This window comes from Sceloporus occidentalis, unplaced genomic scaffold, assembly GCF_023333645.1.
Source record: "Sceloporus occidentalis isolate IW3139 unplaced genomic scaffold, rSceOcc1.0.p SCAF_3, whole genome shotgun sequence".
Lineage (NCBI taxonomy): Eukaryota > Metazoa > Chordata > Lepidosauria > Squamata > Phrynosomatidae > Sceloporus > Sceloporus occidentalis.
Window position 1 is genome coordinate 196,167,696 of NW_028316983.1, and position 23,771 is coordinate 196,191,466.

A 23,771-nucleotide genomic window follows, 5' to 3' on the forward strand; every position below is an offset into this window, starting at 1 on the left:
GGGCCGGGACCGGGAGGGGCCCCCAAAAGTAGGATTTTCCCGGCGGCCACTGGGATATGGCATCCCTAGTTGCAGGTCAATTGCCACCCAGTTAGCCTAATATTAATGCCAGGAAAAACTCTAGGGAGTGTCAACTCTAGGGAGTGTAAGGAGTGTTTGTCTTTTGTTTAACACAAATGGGTTCCCTGGAATAATGATCTGGATCTATAACTAGGGTTGTCAGATCTCAAGGCCTAGCCCCTCTTCTACAGTCCTCAGGGGAAAAGGGAAGATTCTCAGGGTAAAAGCACTCACCTTGCAAGTGTATGTATATATATTTTGCGTATTTGTTAGACCTAGTGCTTTTTTTTCTTTGAATGGCATATTCTGTACAATTGAGACTGGTGCTTTGTTTATCTCCTTCATGACACCACCAGATCCTTCCCTATCACAAGGGGGTCGTCTCTACACCTCATGTTTTGATCCCAAACTCTCAAGGCCTGAGATATTCCTGACCTGGCCACTTTATCCATAGCGAGGCACACACTATATACATGTTATTTTGAAATGAAGAGTACATTAAAAAAAAAACCACACCAAAAAACACAATTTCCACTGCAGTGCAGTGCATTGCTGAACCTGACTGGCTCAGAAGTAGCCAGTTCCTATTCCAGGGAGGAAATAATGCCCCTCAGTTGTTGTTAGACTGCAAGTCACAGCTGCTTTAGCCACATGATTCTGAACCCTGGTTTCTTCATACAATCAAAACATGTTTATGTTGTCTCCCAGCATTGCTTTGTTTGTACCAATAGCGTCCTTTCTTGTTATTTGCAATATTTGTCAAGGATGCTGTCAAAATGTTGACATTCTAAGTCATGTATAAGTGAACTTTAAGAAACCAGGGGAAAGTATTCCAAGTCTGAGATATTTACTTCTTTAATTTGCAAAGTGTCCATGTTACACGCTATCTGATCTTCTTGAATCGCTGCAGTATGGCACATGTTTGCAATTTCCAGTCAAAGAGCTGACCTGAGGCTAAGACAGGAAATCTGTGGTAGCTTGCTCAGTTGTTTCATCTCTGAAGCATCTTTCACTGTCAGATACAAGTGGATCTAACCTCAACACCATGACATTTTTGAAAATGTTTGAGAGTCTATTTACTTTTGATGGGTACTGAACCAGCATGACTTTGAAACCAAGAGGGAAAGACAAAACAACATTATTTTAAAATTAAGAGTGGAAGACACATTTTATAGCATTATAAAATAACAATTTAAATAAGTACACACTAAGAAAACTTGATGAACAAAGCGATGGATCTAAATTCAGTCAGATTTGCAGCACATGCATTAAAATCCATTAAAAATTAAATTAGCTATTTCAGTGGATCTTCCCTCTAATTATAACTAGGGTCCTTTCACATTATACTGCAATAACACTATGGTATGACTTTAACTGGCATGGTTTTGACCAATGGAATGCTGGGATGTGTATTTCTGTGGGTTGTTTGAAATTCGCTGCTAGACAGCTGTAGCAAACCCCAGGATTCTGGAGGAAACAGTTATGGCAATTAAAGTAGGATCAAAGTGCTATAATTGTGTACTGTGATAGAGACCTAGATTTGCATTAAAATATGTAATTTTCAGTTAGGTTTTAGTTAAGAGTTGCAGGGGCATTAGCGTTATGTAAAGAATAGTCTCTTGTACCATTGTAACTGGAATAGTGACTGAAGATATACTTGGATTGTATTTTAATGAATATTGCAGTTCTAAATGGGAGTTCACAGCCTAATCCTATCCATTGTGGCCCAGAAGTAAATTCTAGGGGCTTTCAGTATGAATACAAGTGCAGCTTTGACTAAGCATGGTTCTAAGTTGGTTCTTGAAACAGAATGCCTTGAAGCAGTCATGAGTTTTTAGGAACATGATTACATTTATGTCATGTGATACTAGAAGTGTTATTTGGGAGGGATCATAGTTCAAAAGTAAAATTCAATCCTTGGTATTTCCATGTAAGATTTATAAAGAATCCTGCCTTGGAGAGTCATGGCCAGTCAGTGAAAACAATGCTAGACTGTATGAACAAATGGTCTGACTCAGTATAACACAGTGTCCTATATTTATGTGCTCCACATCTTTAAAGCATTTAAAATGCTAATCAATTTTCAATACATAATATTTATATATTATATAAGATCCAGGTATGCTCAGGTTAAGTAATACTTTCTATTTAAGGGCTGTTTAATTTAAATTAACTTAAAATTGGGTGAACTGCCTCTGAGATTCTACTGGTTAAAAAACTTAGGCTACCATACAATCAGCCATTTTGTCTAGGAGTAATGAAAGTTGTAATCCACTAGGTAGGAAAAAAATCAGTAGAATTTGTATGGTAAGTAAAAAACAACAACCTCTCATTGAATGTCACTTCTTTCCCAATAATAATTTATTTGTAAAACTGACAGAAAAACAACTTTCACATGACTTGGTTCTGCATCCTTGGAATTGGCCTCATTATGATCATTGTATCATCGGGATTGGTTGTGGTAAGTGTCAGAGTACTGCACTTTGTTCAGCTGTTTTAAATACCAAGTTCTGAGAGATGGAGAGTGCTGTATTGCAGTTAAAGTGTGTGAGACCCAGTGCTGGTGCAATCTGCAAATTTAGCCCTCTTGAGATGTTTCATGCTGGGAGTGAACTGACACATGAGCAGGGGAAAATGCCTAACCCCATCTCCCTCCCTTGTTAAGTTCCTCATAGGAGAAGTAACAGGTCTGAAGAGGAGAAATTCCTATTCACATGGTGATCTCCACATGAGCAAAGATGCTGGAAAATCAGGAAACTTGCTTGAATTTGAACAGAAAAGCACTTCCTGCTTGCAATCTGATTGAAAATGAATAAAGAATTCCTGAATAAGGCAATAAATAGATCTTCTGTTAGTTGAGCCATTGTAGGCAGCACAGTCTGAATACTGCTAGTATAAACATTTGAATACTGACAGTATAAAGGGCTTCTAAATATTCTTGTAACGTACCAGAAGAAACTGATTCAGTAGAACTGTTTTTCTTACATTGCTTATCTGAAGCATGACTAAATGCTGTAAAATCAAAATGGACAGAAAGGATAAAAGAAAATTATATCTTTTTCCCAACCAGCATGGCCCAGTGGCTGAACTTAGAACCGTATAGTAGATTAAAAGAATACCCACATTAAAAGCAGCTGGAATGCTCTACTAAAAAAGTCCATATGGATTTATTTCTCATGGTTTTTTTTATAGAAAGGTGAAGATACTTTCATTCCACTGGGGATTAATGAAGATTTCTTATTTTTACTTGCATGTAGTCTGAAATTCTTGTTTGCCTTGATTTCACTGTATTGTTTTTGCATTGTTAAATTCTTCACAAGGAAGTTTACAACAATGTTCCTTTGAAAGGAAGCCTATTAGGGAAAGAGCCCTGGCATAATATAATGGTAAAACATAGGTTAAGCAACCAGAAAGTTCCAGGTTCTACCCTGACAGATTTACTTAGTGAAATTTTCCAGTCAAGGGTTTAAATACAAGTCCCAACCAGAGGAGACCCATTGAGTTGATGAGACTGACCAAAGTATTAGTTCAACATTTAGTGATTGATTCATCTCCAGATAGGGCTAGCAACTGAATTTAAGACATGATTATAGAACTGGAAGGGTGCACTCTGGAACCTATAAACAACTCCAGGCAACCTAATAATAATATAAACAAACACACCTAACAGAGATTGTAGAAATTATAGTTTTTTGAAGGAGGGCAGGAGCTGCAGAGAATTCATAGGAAGCCACAGTTCCCAGCATATTTTGAGATAAAGTCAAATAAACCCATTTTTGATCATTCTGATGTGGGGGGAGGAACCAATGTATTCAATTACAATTTTGTGAATTTAGTTGCCATTGTGGATATGCAACTACTACAGTAATATTGTACTGCTTTTGTTCTCACAGTTCTTTTGTCCAGCTGGTGCACCAAGTGGATTACCAGAAGTCATTGGTTTTTTGAACGGTGCATCAATTCAGCACGTTTTTAATTTCAGGACTTTTCTGGGAACATTTGGCTCTTGTGTTCTAGCTGTGGCATCTGGACTTTTCTGTGGACCAGAAGGCCCTATGATTCACTTGGGGTAAGAAATTAGTTTGGGAACCAGTATGGTATAATGGCTTGACTCCAGGACTCTGACTCCAGGAGTCTAGTGTTTGAATCCCCATTCAGCCCTGGAAACCCACTGGGTGACCGACGGACAGGTTGCACTCAGCATTAGAGGAAGGCAATGGAAAACCTTATCTTAATAAATCCAACCAAGAAAGCCCTATGACAGGGGGCTGAAGTACATGGCTGGTAAAGTGTAGCTGGAGGCTACTCTGGCTGTGATCAGGCTGTGATCAGGCTGGGATCATGGTGACCACACAGCCTGATCTTCAAGGACGTCACCGCAGTGGTTCCAAACTGGTGCTGCCAGGAGCCAGATTACATCAGCTCCTTTTTGACCCAGTCCAGAGAACTGGATCACAGTGCTGGAGCAGCCTCTGGCCGCTTTGGGGACATGCATCATCTGAATACCATGCCCCCACAGTGGCCAGAAGCCGTTTTATTTGACCAGTGTGTTTTGGGCCCAAGTTGCCATAAATTGGAGTTGACTTGAAGGTTACAATTTCTACAGTCCCTTACTCTCTTTCCTTCTACTCCCCCACCCCCCCGGCCACACTTGTCTGAGCCCGTAATCTGAAGAATTAATATAAATTGTTTTGTAGTCTGGGGCATCTGATTATTTGGCTTCTTTAAATGTTGCAAATTAACAATAGGAGTAATGTTTCACTTTTTTTTTGAAACAGAGCAATAATTGGATATGGATTGAGCCAGTTCAAGCCAAAGATCTTTGGAATTAATCTTCTCTCCTTTACCAGATTTTGGAACACAGCAGACAAGTAAGGGAGTTTATAACTTATTAAAGTAATCTATATGGTCAAAGTAGCTTGAAAACTATTTTGGCTTACCGGTACTTGAAGGTAATGTAACATATAAAAGTAAGAGTAGCAAATTTGTTAAAAAACAATAATGGGGTCTTATGTATAATCATAATGACTGTACTGCTGCTGATGAGTTGCTTAAATTAATTCTTTTTGGAGAAACAGGTGTCCTTGTGATTTTTGGAGTGGCAGGTGGAATAAATCCAAACATCCTTCCTTCAAAGTCATACCCCCATTGTAGGGAATAATACAGTATTTCAGACAGCATTGCAGTGCAATCCTATGCACATATAGTCAGAAGTAAAACTGTGTTCAGTATAGCTTGCTATCTAATAAATGTGTATAAAAGACAAGAGGCTGTATTTTGCTTAAAATGGAATGGACAGTTTCCAGTGGTTGGGGGGGCCATATATATATATCCCTTGATTTTAGACGGCTTCGCTGGCTCACACCCCTCATTTTCACATCCCATTTTCCTCCCAAAAATAATTCCCTTTCCCAAAGGGACATTTTAGGTTGTTTGACTCTGATTTTATTGTGTGTGTGTGTGTGTGTGTGTGTAGGGGTACTCTTCCCAAACGAGAAGTGGCTTGATAAAAAATGGCAATGTCCACGTACAATGCACAAGCTGCAGCTTGCCCAATCCAACTACAATGGAAAAATTATAGAGTAAGAGAATTAAATATACTGTTCATTATGACCTAAAGGAGAACATATATAAAATGCAATACAAGTGGTATCTGACACCATATAAAGTAGCTAAAATTAGTAAAAATACTAAAAATACCTGTTGGAAATGCAACAAAGAAGTTGACACTTACCTCTGATGTATCTGTAAATGGGCAAAATAATAATAATAATAATGGAGAGAGATCCATGAGCAAGTTAAAAAAAACCTTAAACATCACAGAAACTTTAGATCCGAAAATGCATTTATTAGGTATGGTGATGAGCGAAAATATAGAAAAGAAACATGGCACATTAATGTTCTACATGACCACAGAAGCACATATATTATAGGTAGGAATGTGGAAGAAGAATGCTTCTCCAAAAATAAAGGACTGCCTTCTAAAATTATATGATTTCTGTAAGAAGTAAGAAGTACATTTATGGATAGTTATATTGGTTGTGATATATGTATATAAGAAGGTGGGGAAACAAAGTAATATGATTAAAATCAAAGGACAAAAAAGACCTATTCGGAATAGGAGAAGTAAAGCAAAGACAAGCATTCTTTAAGAAGAAATTTCTTAAGTTATATTAGGGGAAGATACTCTCTTTTCAGGAAACAATAATGAAATTTTTTAGAATGAATGTTATATGGTAGGAGATATATGTGGGTAAGGTTGATTCAATGAGTGTTTATGTTTATGTATTTATTTTGTGTGGTATGTTTGATGTTTGTATATGTATTTATATATTAATAAAATTCTTAAAAAATTATATGATTTCTTTGAATTAGATAAATTAACACAGTTACTTAAAAAAATCACTGAATAAATTTAAAAATGAATGGAATCCTTTTATAATTTATTTAAAGAATTAGTGGGAAGATGAGTTTATAATTGGCTTGGTTCAAGATACAATAGAAATAAACAATAAAAATACAATAGAAATATAAAAAATGTATTTATATAATTTAAGAGTTAAGAAATTAATGGTTAGATTAGATATATGGAAGTAAAAAATTATTTGTAAATCAAAAATAAGAGAAAGAATTGTGGAAGTTATTTCCTTGGTCTGTTTTGTTTGTATTTTATGGTCTATGTATGGTCTATGTGTTTAAGTGTCTTTATGTTTAGCTTAGTTTTGTAACTTTTGTTAAATGATAAAGTATTTCATCTCAATAAAAACAATGTAAAAAACAGCTGCAGTTTGGAGTCAAAGACTTTCATGGCTGGCATCCATAGTTTTTTGTGGGGGTTTTGGGCTATGTGGCCATGTTATAGAAGAGTTTCTTTCTGATGTTTCGCCAGCATCATTCTCTGAAGATGCCAGCCATAGATCCCGGCGAAACATCAGGAAGAAACTGCTCTGGAACATGACCACATAGCCCGAAAACCCCACAAAAAGCTGCAGTTTGCCCACTTTGCTTAAAGGGACAATACACATTTATGTGTCTGAATTCCACACACCTGCCAGGTTATTTGTTTTTCTTTTAGAGAAACTTGAGAACAAAGGTTTTGGGATGCATTTAGAGCCCCAATATACCTTGAGTACCTTGAAATTCATGACTTCATTAGAGTAAGCTGTTATTCCATTGATGTAAATCACAACTGTTTCACACTGCCATTGTATTTATAATTGCAGTGGCCAGTTGAAGGTGGCCTGGCTGTTGGTGACAACCCTCCCCATACTTAACTAGGGCTTTAAATGGTTTGTATGCATTCTTCCACCAGGGCCATGCTCTGAGCTTCACCAGCGTGTTACAACACCATTTGGGCTTGTATTCTACTGGTAGAGCCTTAAGAAAAAGCAAAAACAGGGACGCCTGCACTCCACAATGAGGTGGCAGAGTAAGACTTTTGAAGGCATGGTTAAAGGGAGGAAAATATGGTATGCCAAATTTACAGAAGAAAATAAACTTTATGTGTTCTGATACGATTTTTAATTGCCTTCTGGCTTACATTGAAAAAGTGGCTGTCTTGCTCTGCTGTAGAACTTCCCATTAACAATAGTCATAGGATTTTAAATGAACTTTTTTCATCAGAAAATATTTTCATGCAATGTGACAGGGAGAATGTTTCTTTTGTATAAATAACCTTTTTTTCAAGATACTTGGATGTGATAAATCAGCAGATCTTGCTGTATGGGCAGAAATCACAAACTCTTTATCTTTTATTTGTGAAATGACGGCATTTGCAAATCCTTGGGGTACGCTATAAGGTTTTATTTTAAACTGGATCTATTATACTAGTGTTATTGTTCATGTCAAGTTTGAATTTGCAAAGGTTTGAAGGATCAAGTTCTATAGCTTTAAAACACTGGATTATGAAAATATGTAAATAAATCCCAAACCTTTGACCAAACTGTTTGTTGTAGCTCCAAACAAAAAGCTATTACAAGCTATCTGTGGCTGAAGGATAACCAGACAGCCCAAATAAACATGATACATTTTGCCTTTTAATTCGCCTCAGCAATTAGTGATGTGTTTCTTAAGTTGATGCTTATGGAAGAAATTTGCCACATGACCAATAGCAAAGATCTGAGAAGTATTTTTACATGCTCTTTAAATTTCCCAAGGATACTTGAGCCCATTGGAACTGGTTACAGATAGTACAATTGGCCCTTTCACTCCTGTTTACAGAGCATAAGGCATGGGTTGATTCATCTGGCAAGAGTCAGCTATCTCCAAAAATATTACTTTTGCCTAAACTATAGACGTAGACTGATACATTGCAGGATTGCTAAGTATCTGCACCAAACATTTAAATTCAGACAGCTGCTTGAGTTGGTTTTTTTTTTTTTGCCTTTGCCTCACTTTTCTTTTCTAAACTTTGTTTTGGGATTCTGACATACTGAACACAGCTGAAATGTAACTCTTTGTGCCTTAAAGCTGGAGTAAACATTTACAAAAGGAAGATCAGAATCTACTTGACATATCTCTTGCTATATCTTTGAATGATCCCCAAAATCCTAACAAGAAAAAGTAATATAAATTGCATGATAAAATATTATAACAGACCTTGTACAAGTTATTTAATTCTTGAATTCAGTGTTGATCACCTGTAAAATATAACTGTGACCATGTCTTCATGCTGTTCCTAACCCCCCCTCTCTCTTCTCTGTGTGTGTGTGTTAGAATCCCTGACGTATACTGTAGCAACTCAGGTACCAATCTTGACAGTATGCTCCTTGCCTCTGTATACTTTTGTGTCTTGGGATGCACTAGTTTAGAAAGGTTAACCATTTGGACAACAGAGATTATCAGATGGGGAAAAAAAGCCGGGAGTAAAAGGCATACTCCAGGCATAATCGTGCGATCGTGGTGAAGATTTTCAGACACATCGCGCTCATCGAAGATTTAGCCTGTGAAGATCTAGGAATGCTCTTGTAATTAAATCATTCCTGGGACTTCCACGTGAATGGTTTATTGCTGGAGCATTCCTGGATCTTCACGGGATAAGTCCTGGATGAGCATGATGTCGTCTGAAAATCTGCAGCACGATTGCATGATTATGCTGGCAGTATGCCTTTTACTCTGGCTTTTCCCCCTGTCTGATATTTTCCAACAATTCCCAGAATTGGCTGGGAGATTGTGGGTGTTATAGCGCCCCTTCCCTCCATAAGCTTTCCAAGCTTTGGCAGTAAGCAGCTAACTCTGTCTAAGTCCACCCCAAGACGTCTTGGTGTATAAAGTGAGCACTTCCTCCAACTTTACCATTAAGCAGCTTTGGAAGATTGCTGTTTTGTGATCTGAAGATGAACAGCACAGCTATTAAAAATCAAAATCATGTAACTGTTTTGAAACAAAGATGTGCTGCTGTTCAATTAATTTTGTTTTTTTTACTAAAATATTTCAAACATTTCCCTACTCTTATCTTGTTACAGGAGGAATTTTGTTACAGCTGGTGCAGGAGCAGGCATTGCATCTGTTTTCCATGCTCCGGTGGGAGGACTTCTATTTACACTAGAGGAGGTGGCATCTTTCTGGGATATCAAGCTGGCCTGGCAAACATTCTTTTGCTGCCTGATGGCTGCCTTCACTACAGATTTACTCTCTTCTTCTCTATCTGGGTTTGTCTACAGAGGTCAATTTGGGTTTTTCAAAGCAGAAAAGAGGATTTTGTTTTGGGTATGTATGAATGACAAGGAACTAAATTTTGGGATAGACATATAGCAGGAGCTGGTCCTCTTAGGCATTGAGATCTAAGGTCATAAGAAATTAAAGTATTGCTTCTTAAGCTGTTTGATATGGTAGTCTGGCAGGGTTCTTTCTTCAAAAATGCCAGGGATCAGAACCATCTTTGTGCCCACTGGCTACAAAATTTGTTTCATTTTTGGAAACTTGCTGGACATTAGCAGCCATAGGTTGATTAACTGGTACCAGTCCATGGACAACCACTTTGAATAGCAGGGACTTAAAGGCTTAAAACCAGTACCCTGAATTATGCCAGGAGGCTGCCTGGTCACCACCACTTCAGAAGTGGTTACGTATGGCTTTGCCCTCCCCATACCCTTCTAGAGAATATAGACAGGGGGTAGATTCTTGTCAGGCTTAAAGAGGCTTACAGAGGCTTATAGAAACAACTGAGTGAAGGAAAGATTTTTGTAGAACAATCTTGATTTATAGTTTTTTGTGTTTTTTGGGAGGCTATGTGGCTGTGCTCTCGAAGAGTTTATTCCTGATTTTTTTGCCTGCATCTGTGGCTGACATCATCAGAGAATGGTGGCATGAAGGTGTATGGGGTATATATACTGTGTAGCCCTTGAATGGGGGGGGGGGAGGTGATTTCTGTGTTGGCCTGTTGGTGAATGGCGAGGCCATGATTTATAGCACTACTTCATAAATAAGAAAATCAACTTCAGTGTCTAGAGGTAGCAGTACATTTCCCCATTTGATATTTGGATTCTGTATCTAAGATGATTATTTGCAGACTTTTCTTTAGAATATTTCTGTGAAGACTCATGTTTTTTAACCAGATGTATGGCCAGGGAACTTTGTGAATATAACTGAGCATGGATGTAATAGAAATGAAGTCCAGGGGTGGGGGAAACTAAGGTGCTGTGCAGACCGCCCCAAAGAGGTGGCTTGCAGCCGACTTCAGCTGTGCCGTCGCATGTCGCGGCCCTGATCTGGCCTTTCTAGGGCACAAAAACAGCTCTTTTTTGTGCCCTGGAAAGGGTGAAATAGCCACGGCGTTGTGGCTTTAAGGTGCTCCTTTGGCGCTGCATCATGTGATGCAGCATCAAAGGAGTGTTGTGATGCTGCACACCATGTGGATAACACCACTCTGGGGGCAGAGTTGGGGCATGCATCATGTGGACACCATGCCCCAACTCCACCCCCTGGCTGGCCTTTATGGACCGTGTGCAGAGACCCAAAGTAATGAATTACTCATGGAAGCCTATTGATCTGTGATTCCATGAGCATTTATGATGTCCAAAAAATCCTACCTGAGCAATTTAAAGACATGTGTTTTCTTGGTGCAATACATATTATAAACAACATTATCAGTATATTCAAGAATTCCAAGCAAATCAATATTGGAGATATTGTTATATGTGGGATTACAGTAGAGTCTCGATTATCTGACATAAACGGGCGGGCTGATAGTTGGATAGCCGAAAATGTTGGATAATCCGGAGGGTCCAAGAAAAGCCTTGAAATCACTATGAATTGCAAATGTATTGAAGTTTTATTGCAGTAACAGTAAAAGTAACGTTGCAGTAACGTTATAGGAATAACATTGTAATGTATAAACAGTCCTCTAAAAATGTAAAGAAATCACTGATCAACATTGTGATGTACAATATGTACTGTATAAACAGTTCAGTCCTCTGAAAATGTAAAGAAATCACTGAGCAGCGACGTTGGATAATCCGGAAGGTTGGATAATCGAAGGTTGGATAATTGAGACTCTACTGTATTCCCTCTTTTAGTACTTAGCATCTATATAAATTGAAGTGACAAGAGTAAGCCTCACCAGTATGAAAAGTAGGGAATTATTTGCAGCCATGATATTATGCTCTTTACTTTGTAGGCAAGATCAGAAGTAAGTTTCTAAATAAAAGGATGTAAGCCAGCATGTGTTTCAGATTTTGTGATGTATGCAAACTTGATAGTGGTATCAAATGAGAGACTGTGAATTGGCCAGAGACAAACATAAGCATTTTCATGCTGGATACATCAGACCAAAGACCTATCTGACTTGGATTTATGCTCAGTGACAGTGGCCAGCTAGATACCTAGAGAAATTCACAAATAAACTATGTCATCCCCTGTCCGTTCACCACTAAACCTCCCAATCAGTTAAGATAACTGGAGGTTGTATTTCAGATGCTCTGACCGTTACAAATCAGGCAGATAGTCAATAAGAAAAGGACCTTCTTGTGCCAGCATGAACATGAGTCAGACATGCTTTTTCTAGGATTGCTGACCTCATGCCAAGACCACTGAACTTTGTGAGCCAAGCCAAGATTTTTTTTTAATATTTGTGGTTTGGATTTTTTAAAATTAAAATGCTGTTGAGGTTTGATGCATTTCCCTTCAAAGCTTCTGCATCTGTTTTGTTTGTTGTTGTTGTTGTTGTTGTTGTTGTTGTTGTTGTTGTTATTATTATTATTATTATTATTATACTTTAGTAAGGAATGTTGGGAATTCTTACTAAAATGATATGTATGTACTGTATTTTAAAATAAAGTAGATGTCCAACTTTAGTTCACAGTATAATGGCTCAAGAGGTAAAACTGAAGATAATAATTGTATTATCAGAGCTATTAGCCACTAAAAATTTATTATAGAGCAAGAATTGATCTAGCAGAATCCTTTTTCTTTGTTCCTCTCTCTCACCTTGCAGTAGGGTTCATGTTTTATCATATGAAGTTTAAAAATCAAAGGAGGAAACAAGAAGAAACTGCTTAAAAGTGTTGCAAAAAGAGTCATGCTTGGCTTTATTTTTAGGAAGTGGCTTGACACATGTTATATTTGATAGTTCTTTTTCAAGACTATTTTCTTTGTGCATCTGGTAGCAGAGTGTGTTTAATGATTTTTGATATTATTGTGTAACCAGAACTCATAAATCTATGCATTCATATATGAAGTTTTAGATGTTTTCATAGCCTGTAGAATAATGGAAGTTATGTTATGTGTCTCCTGTTAGCGTGGATTACAAAAATTACTTGCTCTCTAAACGCATATACATTTGGCAACCCATATATACTCTGTGTGTGTGTGTATGTATAGATTGAGATCATGTGTATTTTCTGCCACCCAGAAAGTTAGAAGAATCTGTCACATTGAGTCAGGTTGCTGCTCCAATTGCTCCTTCACTAATGAGAGTAGCTCTCTGTGGTCTCAGGTGGAGATATTTTCATTCATAATCCAAAACAGACGGGTAGGAAGCGCCGTCATGGGGCCAAAACTAGGGCTCGGGAGAGCGCAGAAACCACACGCTCCTGAGCCCTAGTATGTGCGGGCAGTGCCATTATTGAGTGGCACTGCCCACACAAGAGGATGCCCATGATGTATGGGCGTCTGAATGTCCAAATGTCTTTGCCAGGAAGGGGAATCATAGGGCTGTGTCGCTGCCCTTACGACATCCTAAGGAAGAAGCAGCTCCTTTTTTCCACCTGCATGTGGTTTACCCATTACCTTCCAGGTTCTGGTCAGTGTCATGCACATAATGGTAATCTCCCAATTTATTTAGTGTAATGCATGGAGCTGTCTTTGAATACACTTTAGAAATCTCACCTTCCAGTCTGAGAAGAACTGCCTGAGATTATTAATGGACTGGATGTGGAGAATAAACTAAAATTCAGTTCAGATAAGATTGAAGGGCTGATGATGTGCCACTGTACTGGTAACAGTCCTGGGGAAATGCTAGCTTTTGAGGCAGTCATATTCTCTTGAGGTTCATGACAGCCTGTGAACATTCTGTACTTAAGTTTGGATGTGGCAGATGTTATAATGAATGCCATTTATCATTATAATTAGATGTGATATCAGTTGTACTCTTTCTTAGACCCTAAGTATCTGGTCAGTGTTATGCATATAATAGTACCCTCTAAACATATCTCGTGTAATGCATGTGGCTGCCCTTGAACACATTCTAGAAATCTCAGCTCATCTAGAAGCAGTAATATCTCTGTCTGCATCTATGAACTTGTGACAACAACATGTTTCAAAGAACCAATGATTGAAGTGGTTTAATGGAACATTTTCCCTAAGGAAGATTTTGCTCAACGTGAAAAAGTTGATTTCTTTGTTGTCATTGTGTAATTCTGTACAAACGAATTGTAATGATGTCTGCCTTGAATAACAGCTTATAGTCCATAACAAACTCATTTAGGTTTTTTCACAAAAGAGCAAATGATCTTGATTCCCGTTTCCCCAAAGGGACAGTTGCCAATGTGGTTTCTACCAAGGCTCCACCATATTCTGCTTGCCAGATAGTCCAGATAATCAAAAATGTTTTCATTTCAGTTAGCAATAGGCTCCAGGGGAATTTGCCTTCTTTCATGTTTTATAGCAGAAGCTCTGAATGGGAAGCTTGTGGTTTATGTTTTTCAAGAAAAATATTTTTATTTTCACTGAGCTCAACATAGCATTGTAACAAAGGCCTATTACACTTTGTCTCTTTGATTTTTCCAAATATGGAGCTTTTATAGAAAGGTGAATTTATGCTTTATAACAACTGTAGTTTTATGCACCCACTTGGGAGGAAGTGGCAATGAATTCATTGGGACTGCTTCTGGGTAAACATATCAGGCTACAGTTTACAATTACTCAGAACAAGGTGTAGTTTATCTTGGTTGGAGACATAATTTAAATTTTAACAGAGTTCTGGAGCACAAATAGCTAATTCAACCCCAAGCCATTTTAGTCAGAAAGGCTTTCAAAAGGCTAACTGCCATGGAAAACACTGGGTACAGCTTACAGCTTCAAGTAAAATGTGCTGAGATCCACAACTGGAGTTTCTGTGCTGCATCCTGCCCAGTACCTCTTTGCTTTATCACTGGATGAATACCAGTAGCAGCTTTCCACAAATGCTATGAATGGATAGATACATATGAAAGCAAATACTCATTAGAAGACAAAGTTGTAGCACACAGGTAGGCAAAGAGTGGCCCTCCCAATGCTGCTGAACATTGCCTATGCTGATAGAAGCTGCAATTCAGCTGCATCTGGAGAGTTGTATTTTGCCTTACCCTGTTGTAGCCTATATATTGAGAAACCGCCCTGATTGTAAGAAGGGCGGTATATAAATAAAACTTTTATTATTTATTTTATTTAAAGGAAAGAAGGAAGGTGCTATAACTCACCCTCTAGAACTGAAGAATCTGACACAGAGGATTTAGATGGTGGGGAATTTCTGATCTCTCCCCAAGTCGGAGAAGCTGGTGGCTGAATCAGCTGGGAAGTGCTCTCTTTAGCAGTATTTGATGGATGCCGAAAGAGATTATGTCAAACTTTGCCTCCATACCTTTGCACCATTTTGTGACTAGTCCTGCTGCCACACTGCAATTTTGTGGCTGATAAGCCTCAGCGATTTCCAGCTGTTTCACAGGGGACAAGTGAATAGAAAGACTGAGATCTGTAACCTTTATTTTAGTTTTATTCTAGTCTTATGCAAAACTACATACACAACAGCAGTGTAAACAGTTTTGCATAGCTTCATTTTGATCCTAAAAGGCAAAGGCAGGGGCACTGGATACCTTGACGGATCTGGCCAAAGTTTTTGGCTATGACCCATAGGTTATTACGAGTACAATCTGCTTTTTATACACATCATTTCTTCTTATTTGTTAATTGTTGTATTATGTTTCTTCTAGCATAGTGGCTGCTGTATATCAACTAACTGGCAAAATTCATAGAACATGCTGTTTCTTTTCCTTTCAATTTAGGTTAAGAACTTACTGGATATGAGCATCTTGGCCTTCATTCCAGCCATTTTCCTTGGAGTACTTGGGGGCCTTTTAGGAGCACTCTTTGTTTTCTTGAATATAAAGATTAATAAATTTCGCATGTGGTTCTTCAGCAGAATTCCAAAAACATCCCTCAGAAGAGCAATGAAGCTCTTAGAAGTTGTGCTAGTCCTTGTAAGTAAATTTGGTGTGTCTTGCAGTGTGTTCCAATGTTATAGTTTCACTTGATAGGACTGAGCCAAGGAAGGGGAGATCTGGAAGGGCAAAGCCCCTAGGCTGCCAGCTGATCAGGCTCCTGAAAGCTGTGAGCTGCATTGTCCCACTCTAATCCCTGCCATGAAAGGAGGAGGAGGGAAAAATGAGGAGTCTGGCTATTATTTTGCTGAGAAGATTGAGATTGGGCAACAAGGAACCTGGCTATTGTTCTGAATGCCTTCTGGAGGAAAGACAGTATAGGAAGAGGTGCAGAACTAGGAAAATTGTCTGTGCTGCAGAACAGGCAATTTCCTCCATCACTCCTCCTAGCAAGCATTCAGAACAGTAGTTGGCTACTCACTGCCCTGTATCCTTTTCTCTCAGCAGTGTGTGGCAGATGCTACCAACACTGTAGTCCTTCTGTCCCCCCCCCCCCCCCCCGCTTTTCTTGGCAGGGAAGGTGAAGCAGAAGTAAGTAGATGTATGGCTGTGTTCATAACAGCCCCTGAAAACAATGAATGTGAATGTAACGGTGCCTATTTTTTTTTTTAAAGAAGGGAGTGGAAATGACTTCGGGAGGTTATTTTTGCTTTATGTTTCCAAGGCCACTGGGATCTAAGCTCCACCACTGGCTCTGGATTCAAAGAGAATGAAGATCTGTTGCTAAAAATTAAAGATTAATAGAAGGCTAAATAATGTTAAGTTCTGGCACAGAACTAGTATAATAGAGGTGGAATAGTACAACATGTAATATTCAGAGGTGAGTTTCCAGGTGGTAGTTTACCTTCTACCAGTATCCTTCAATGTTTATGAATAATGTCCAAAGTTAGTCATTACCATTTAGATTTATATGGGAATGTGCAACTATCAAACCTGTTATCTACATTTTAAAAACATATCTTGGGCAGTGGTATATCTATATTCTAAAAATGTATTATTAGATTGTTTAATAGCTATATTTGATCTTACTTAATACATATAAATTAAAACAGACATATGGCTCTTCTTTATAAGATAATTGCATCCACTGATTTCTAGACTATAAAATGCAGAAAAAACTACCTTAATTAATAAGCACAATAACTACAGTATTAATAAGAGTAAGTTTAGGTTAACCATGTGCCTTCCATTACAAAAGATAGCTCATTGTTCGAAAGTGTCCTTGGTTTTAAAGTTTATGAGTCCAAGGCTGGTTTAAAGATAAAAAAAGAATAAGAAGGCAGAGTTGGGGGCCATTCAAATCTGTTGGCTTTAGAAATAGCCCTATCTGGATGCTCCGATAAATGTGATAAATAGTCTTGTGACGGAGAGAACATTTTGGATTAGCTGTAGATTCTGGTCTGTTTTAAATGCATCTCCATGTAGAATGCCCTGCAGTAATGGGTGGACTTAATTATTTTAGATTTCATGTGTTTAATATTCAGTATTTCTAATTGGTGGACAGGTTGTGACCCTTACCGCTACTGTCTACTTGCCATATTTCTTTCATTGTACTCCAATTAAGAACCTGCCAGCATTTGATCTAGATAGTAAGTCCCAAAAGTAAGTACATGTTGGATTTGTACAAAATATACTTTGTTTGTATAATGCTTTGTATGGTATAAATGCTTGGTTTCTTCTGTTTGAGAACCAGTCCAACTTTGAAGCTTCAGTGAGGTTCCATATTGCTCAGGAGTAGGCATGCTGGAGCCTATGTGTAAACTTGCTTGATTGTGGGAGTGTAGAAAATGAAATGTGTACATCATATATATATTTCATAGTTAGAAACTATGCTTCTGATGGTAGAAGCTTTTGTCACAGAGTTATGGCACCATGTAAATTTAAGGGTGGCAGGGTATCCGAGAAATAATCTATTGTGGCAAATCTCAGATGGTATGTCTGGAATCATGAGAGAGCCTTTTATGGCTGGATAGTGATCTGTGTGAGATGTTACAACAAATGGTGCTAAAAATGGAGGGTGTTCTTTGGGTAAGAGAGGTGAAGGCTAGTTAGAGAAAATAAGTATAGAACTGGATTAGGTTTAGGTCCAGACAATTAAGCTAATGAAATTAGACTTCTTTACTTCTCCTTCTTCCCACAACAGCCTGTGCAACCTCCTGGATATGTTGCACACAGAGATGTAGGAGAACCTGATGAATGGTGTGTGTATATGAGTGGGGGAGAGGGGGAAGATCTCTCTCAAACTGAGGGTAAACAGAGTTCTTCTGCTATCAGATGGCAGATTCTAGACCTAATCTCTGAAGTCCGTTGTGTACACACCAGTATACTGACTTATAGTGTGTGTGTGTCAAGGGTCCTTGTGGGCTACCCATTACCACATGGTCAGTTTTCATGAAACACTATATGTGTTCCCATTTTTCATCATCATCTTGATTTGGCCAGGATTTTCCTGGACATGAAGATCTTTCTATAAAGACATTTGTCTCTCTGTAGTATCCCTTTTTGTATATGTGGCTAGTTGTTGTTGGCTGCAGTTGCCATGCAGGACAGGGCTAGCCAGCACAACACTGTCTCACATGGTCTGTATCTGCATAGAAGTCAGTTGTCTGGACCCTTCGGTCATATTTTCACCTCATGAATTTAACATTCTTTTCTTTTCTTTTTTATTTTCAAGTGTAAGCCAAATTAGGTGGCAAGTTTCAGAGTATAATTGCCCACCAGCAACAATTCAGAATGGGCCAGATGCAGTGAAATATTTCAACCAAACCTTTAATGAAGGTAAGGCAAAATGCACTCTCACAGAAAGAAATAAGAATGAACTGAGTTTATGTAAGTGTATTTTTCCAATAATTGTATGTGTTCCAATTTGTTTTTGAGCACAGTCCCCAAATTCAAAAAGGATGTCTGTGAATATAGTTCACCATAACTAAATTTTCTGAGTTCCTAAGCAGAGGTGCTTCCTAACACAATCTATTGTGGCTCAGTTTTCTAGAAACTTTGGCTGCATCTGCACTACAGAAATAATGCAGGCTGACACTGCATTAATTGCCATGGTTCCATGCTATGGTATTCTGGAATGTGTAGTTTTATGAGATATTTAGCTTTCCCTGCCATAGAGCTTTGGTGTAACAAACTACAAATCCCAAGATTCCATAGCACTGCACTATGGCAGTTAAAGTGGTGTCGAACTGCATTATTTTGGCAATGCAGTTGCAGCCTATGTTAGCACAATTCTATGTAGGACTTTGTACAAATGATATAGAAAATTAGAGGAACAAGTAAGAAGGCCAGAATGATTTGTCTTACCTGTTTGTGAAATAGAGCTTGGAAATAATGTGTTACAAGTTACAAGAAGCAAAAACTAGGGAGAATCCAATCAAGGTGGCTGTTTACTGGTAGAAGAAGCCGACATGTTTTGGTCTATGTGTACTCTTAGGACCTTCTTCAGATTGTTACTGAGACTCTAACTTCAGATATTTCTGAACCAAGAATTTGTATTCATTGGACAAATGAAAACCAATTTTTTCAGTTTTTTTTTCCAAGGAACCAGTGCCTGGTTCAGAAATTTCAGAAGTTTGATTCCAGGTAGCCTCCTGAAGAAGGCCTTCAATGCACACAAAGGCAGACATGAGTTGGGCTTGTGGTGCATAGAACACCTGGCTGCAGACCAGGAAGGGTTTATTATGTCCAGTGAGGGACAGTAATATAGTTAGAGTCTGAAACTGAGAGACTTGAGAGATAACTGAAGTCTGGAAGAGGGTTTCAGTTATTTATTATCCTGTGGGATACAATAGCTTTGGTGGCTGAGTTAGTCAAAAGAGTTGCCCAAAGAGGGACAGGGAAGTCCTGGGGTGGTTAAAGAATATATGTGAAGGGTATCAGTAACAAAGAAAACATATGGTTGGAAACAATTGGTTCCTAAGAAATCTAAGCCACTACTAAGGCGGGTTATAGACCGCCGCTTTGAGGCGGTCTGCTGCCGCCGCCGCTTGCTCCGTGCGGGAGCCGCAGCAGCCACACCGCGCGGCTCCCGCGTGGAGCAAAAAAGGAGCTCCAAAATGGAGCTCCTTCTTGCGGCGCCTCTGTGATGTCGCGAGGCGCCGCTGGCGCATTCACGACATCATAGGCACCGCGACACGTCTGGACGCTATGCGTCCGATACGTAAACATGGCGGCCCCCATGTGGAAGGGGCGCTGCCATGTTGTACGTATGGAATACGTACTAGGGTTAGGGGGGCACGGAAGCACCGCCCCTTCCTAACCCTAATACGTATTCCATACGTATTTTTTGGCGGTCTGTAACCCGCCAGAGTCTAAGAATAAAAGAGTGCAAATGTAACTAAGTAACACAAGGAAAAACTATAATAACAACTTCATATCATTGATACTTTATAAAATTCTACTTTTAAATAAACTTTTGTTATTGTTTCAAGAAACCTGAGTTTTGAAACGCAAAACACACTACTGAACACTAAGAGCAGGGGTAGGCAACCTGCGGCCCGCGGGCCGGATGCGGCCCGGCAAGGCCTTGGGACTGGCCCCCACCCGGTCCTGCTGCTGATTGCCGCCGGAGACTTTGGCCTCTTGCATGAGGGCATGGGGCCTTTGGCCTATCAGGAGGAGGCGGGCAAGGGGGGCAATTGTCTATAGAAGCCTCCGAAACATGCATTTATATAAACATTTTTTAAAAAAATCAGCAATTTTTTTTGCGTTTCCTCCATTTAAAAAAAAAATACATCCTCCATTTGAAAATTTTGTCCTACATTGTCCTGGTTTATTTTTTTATTTAATTTAATTTTTTTTTTAAAAAATTAATTATTTAATTTTTGGCTTCGGCCCCCCAGTTGTCTGAGGGACAGCAACCCGGCCCCCGGCTCAAAAAGCTTGCCTACCCCTGACTAAGAGTTTAGCATGTTCGCATCCCATAAATGGGTGGCAGCGGTGGGATTTATGAAAACCCCATAGGACTGCCATCTAGAGAAAGGAATAAGGTGAAGGTGTGTTGTCTTCGCATATTTTGGTGGCAGTGGTGGGATAAAGATAATTCCTCAGGACTGCCATCATCCAAAGCCAGTGTTAAGGTGAAGGTTAACTGGATGGGACCTTCGCAGGGCTTTCCTACCAATAAACAACTACCTTTTGAGCATTTTGAGGCATGCTTCTTATAAGCAATTATGACATTGTGTGGAATGTATTATATTTTCCGAGATAACAACAGCATTATAATAATTTGTTGCTTGTTGATGTGTGCCTTCAAGTCATTTCTGACTTATGGTGACCTTATCATGAGGTTTACTTGACAAGTTTCTTCAAAGGGGGTTTGCCATTACCATCCTCTGAGGCTGAGAGATTGTGACTTGTCTCAGGACTTACATGGCTGAGCCAGGATTCAAACCCTGGTCTCCAGAGTCACAGTCCAATGCTCATACCACTGCACCATACTGGCTAAATAAAGTAACAACTAATATGTCCATTATACTTTTCATGTACAAATAACATCTTACCCCTAAAATGTTGTGGAGGGGATTTTGACCATTTTTGTATTTTTACAAAGAAGTATTTTTAAGTGTATGGTTTTTTTTTTTAAAAAAATGAAAACTAATATCTAACAGACTAATGAGCAACAATTAATGGCATCAGGTTGCCTCTAAAAAGTAATGAGTATCAAATTACTTAAAAAAATGTTCCAAGGTCTACTGTGAAGAAAACATGCATTAGAATATGAAGCATAATAACAGCAGTGCTACCAGCAACCTTGTTAGCTATTTATATCACACATTAAAGTCTCTTGTGCTTTACAGAATTTGATAAACCAAAAACAATAGCTAAGTCTCTGTTCTTAAGGAGGCTGTATTCTAAGGCAGACAAAATGAAGTGGGTTTGAGGATAGCAGGGAATGGACATATATGTCCTCAGTTGTTGATGTATAGTTGTAAATGAGGATTGATAAGACCAGGCGATTGTGAGCATGTCCCTGCCACACATGCAAATGCAAATGCAAATCTGTACAGAACTTGCATAGAATCCTGTACCGAATGTGTGTGTCTGCATTTTGAAAGAATGTAAAATTATGCAATCTTGCATTTTGTATTCTTCCTTCTCTCTTTGTCTCATTTAAAGCGGCTGCTCTCTTGGCTGAGAATGGTGCGAGGGGTATCACATACCTATTCAGACGTGGGACTCACAAGGAGTTTGGATATGCCTCTCTTTTTACAGCATTAATATTCTACTTCCTATTGTCCTGCTTGACTGCAGGCTCTGCTGTTGCCAGTGGTTTGGTTATACCTATGCTGTAAGTATTGCTACTGGTCCATTTTTGAGTATAAAGAATGCATTTTTCTCTGCCTACAAAGAGACCTGTGGCTTTACAGCAGTGGTTCCCAACCTTCCTAATGCCGTGACCCTTTAATACAGTTCCTTATGTTGTGGTGACCCCCAACCATGAAATTATTTTACTTGCTACTTCATAACTGTAATTAAATAGGTGTTTTCCAATGGTCTTAGGCGACCCCCATGAAAGGGTCCTTCGACCCCCAAAGGGGTCCCAACCCACAGGTTGGGAACCACTGCTTTACAGGAATGGAGAAATACTGGGTTGCAAAAGAGACCATATATTAAGTCAAGCTACTTTCATTTTCTGCTAGACCCTGTGCAGGTATGGATGTGCAGGTATGAATGGGTAGATGGATGTAGGACTGATGGTTGTTTGGCTTCAGAGTACTGTATCTCATGCCTCTCAACATGAATCTGTGAATGGATGGCACTTACAACACTCCACTAGGCCCATGTTTGCACAATTAGTGCACTCAGGGGGAAAAAAAGGATACTTTTGTTTCTGCCCAGACTATTCCCCTTACTTCCTTCTTTTCTTTTGCAGGTATACAGGAGCATTATATGGCAGAATTGTTGGTTTGATACTGGTTTCTGCTTTTGGCGTTCAGACTGATGAAAGTGGTGCATGGGTTGATCCAGGGCTATTTGCTGCAGTTGGAGCTGCTTCGTTCTTCAGTGGTGTTTCCAGGCTCACCATCTCCTTGACTGTTATAATGGTTTGTATAAGCTAACCTATAAGGACAGCTATCAAATAACCAATTAACAAAAATTATCATTAATGTTGTAATGCTGGGGTCATAGACTGAAAACATGATTGTGAATGATCCAAATCACCAATTGTTTGTCCTGAGTCAAGGCCTCTGGGAAGCAGTAGGAAAGCTTGCAACCCTCCCATAATTCTTTGGAAAGGTGTAGAAATTAGCTCTAATGTTCTCTCTCATGTAAGAGCTACATAACAGAAAGAGTGGCATGATGCCCACTGGCAATGTCTGTGCCATCCACATATTGGAGGCATCTCTGTGGAAGAGAAAGGTTTGCAGATGTTGTGTCCTCATGTGATGTATAACCCTGAATGGGGCAGACCTACAAAGCACGGGGGTTGGTGAGCACATGTACACCAACCAAGTTATCTGTTATGATATGTCCCCACTGGTGCATGGATGGTTGGACTGGGGCAACTTTCCCCTTGTTGCAAACTTGTTCATCATTTAAAGGGTGGCATTTATTTTGTTAACAGATTAAGCTGGCCACTTGCATATCACCAAAAAAAGGGCACAGGTCTATATCAAAATTTGCACATGCTAATCATCATGTACAACTGCATGTATAGAAAAAATTACTGTCATTTGAATGAAAATGCAATAGCTGTCATTGTAAGAGCCAAGACTGTAATGGGTGACTTGTCGGCTTAGTCTACACTCCAGGCATGTATGGTCGATAGCAATTTTAAGACTCCAGTTCTCTCTCTTTTTGTTTTTAATCACCATACTGGGCTGGTCAGGCATCCAAATGCCTTCAAATCTGTATCCTTCAAGCAGAGGATTGTTCTGCAGTCCTATAGAGATTTTAAAATTTCATTGTATCAGGGCACAGTTTTTCTTTGTAGGGGTAATGCCTTCAAGTTTCTCCCCCTCCCATAGCTACATTTCTGAGCCACCTACTATTTTGCAAGGAATCCCCTGGCATGACTCAGGCTTGGAGCTGTTTCTCTTTTTTAAAAAGTAGCATAAGCGAGAAATAGTC

At 39.1% G+C, this 23,771-nt stretch overlaps 1 protein-coding gene across 1 annotated transcript in view; it reads left to right on the top strand.

Annotated features, from left to right (window-relative positions):
• LOC149317300 (chloride channel protein C-like) overlaps positions 1 to 23,771 on the top strand; it is a 77,501-nt gene that overhangs the window by 10,482 nt on the left and 43,248 nt on the right. Inside the window, exons 3-11 of the mRNA XM_089518856.1 lie at positions 2,441 to 2,521; positions 3,954 to 4,129; positions 4,839 to 4,931; positions 9,525 to 9,768; positions 15,540 to 15,734; positions 17,200 to 17,297; positions 18,370 to 18,473; positions 21,816 to 21,987; positions 22,573 to 22,744. Of these exons, the coding sequence (XP_089374982.1) occupies positions 2,441 to 2,521; positions 3,954 to 4,129; positions 4,839 to 4,931; positions 9,525 to 9,768; positions 15,540 to 15,734; positions 17,200 to 17,297; positions 18,370 to 18,473; positions 21,816 to 21,987; positions 22,573 to 22,744 (1,335 nt within the window). The remainder of the gene's footprint in view (positions 1 to 2,440; positions 2,522 to 3,953; positions 4,130 to 4,838; positions 4,932 to 9,524; positions 9,769 to 15,539; positions 15,735 to 17,199; positions 17,298 to 18,369; positions 18,474 to 21,815; positions 21,988 to 22,572; positions 22,745 to 23,771) is intronic.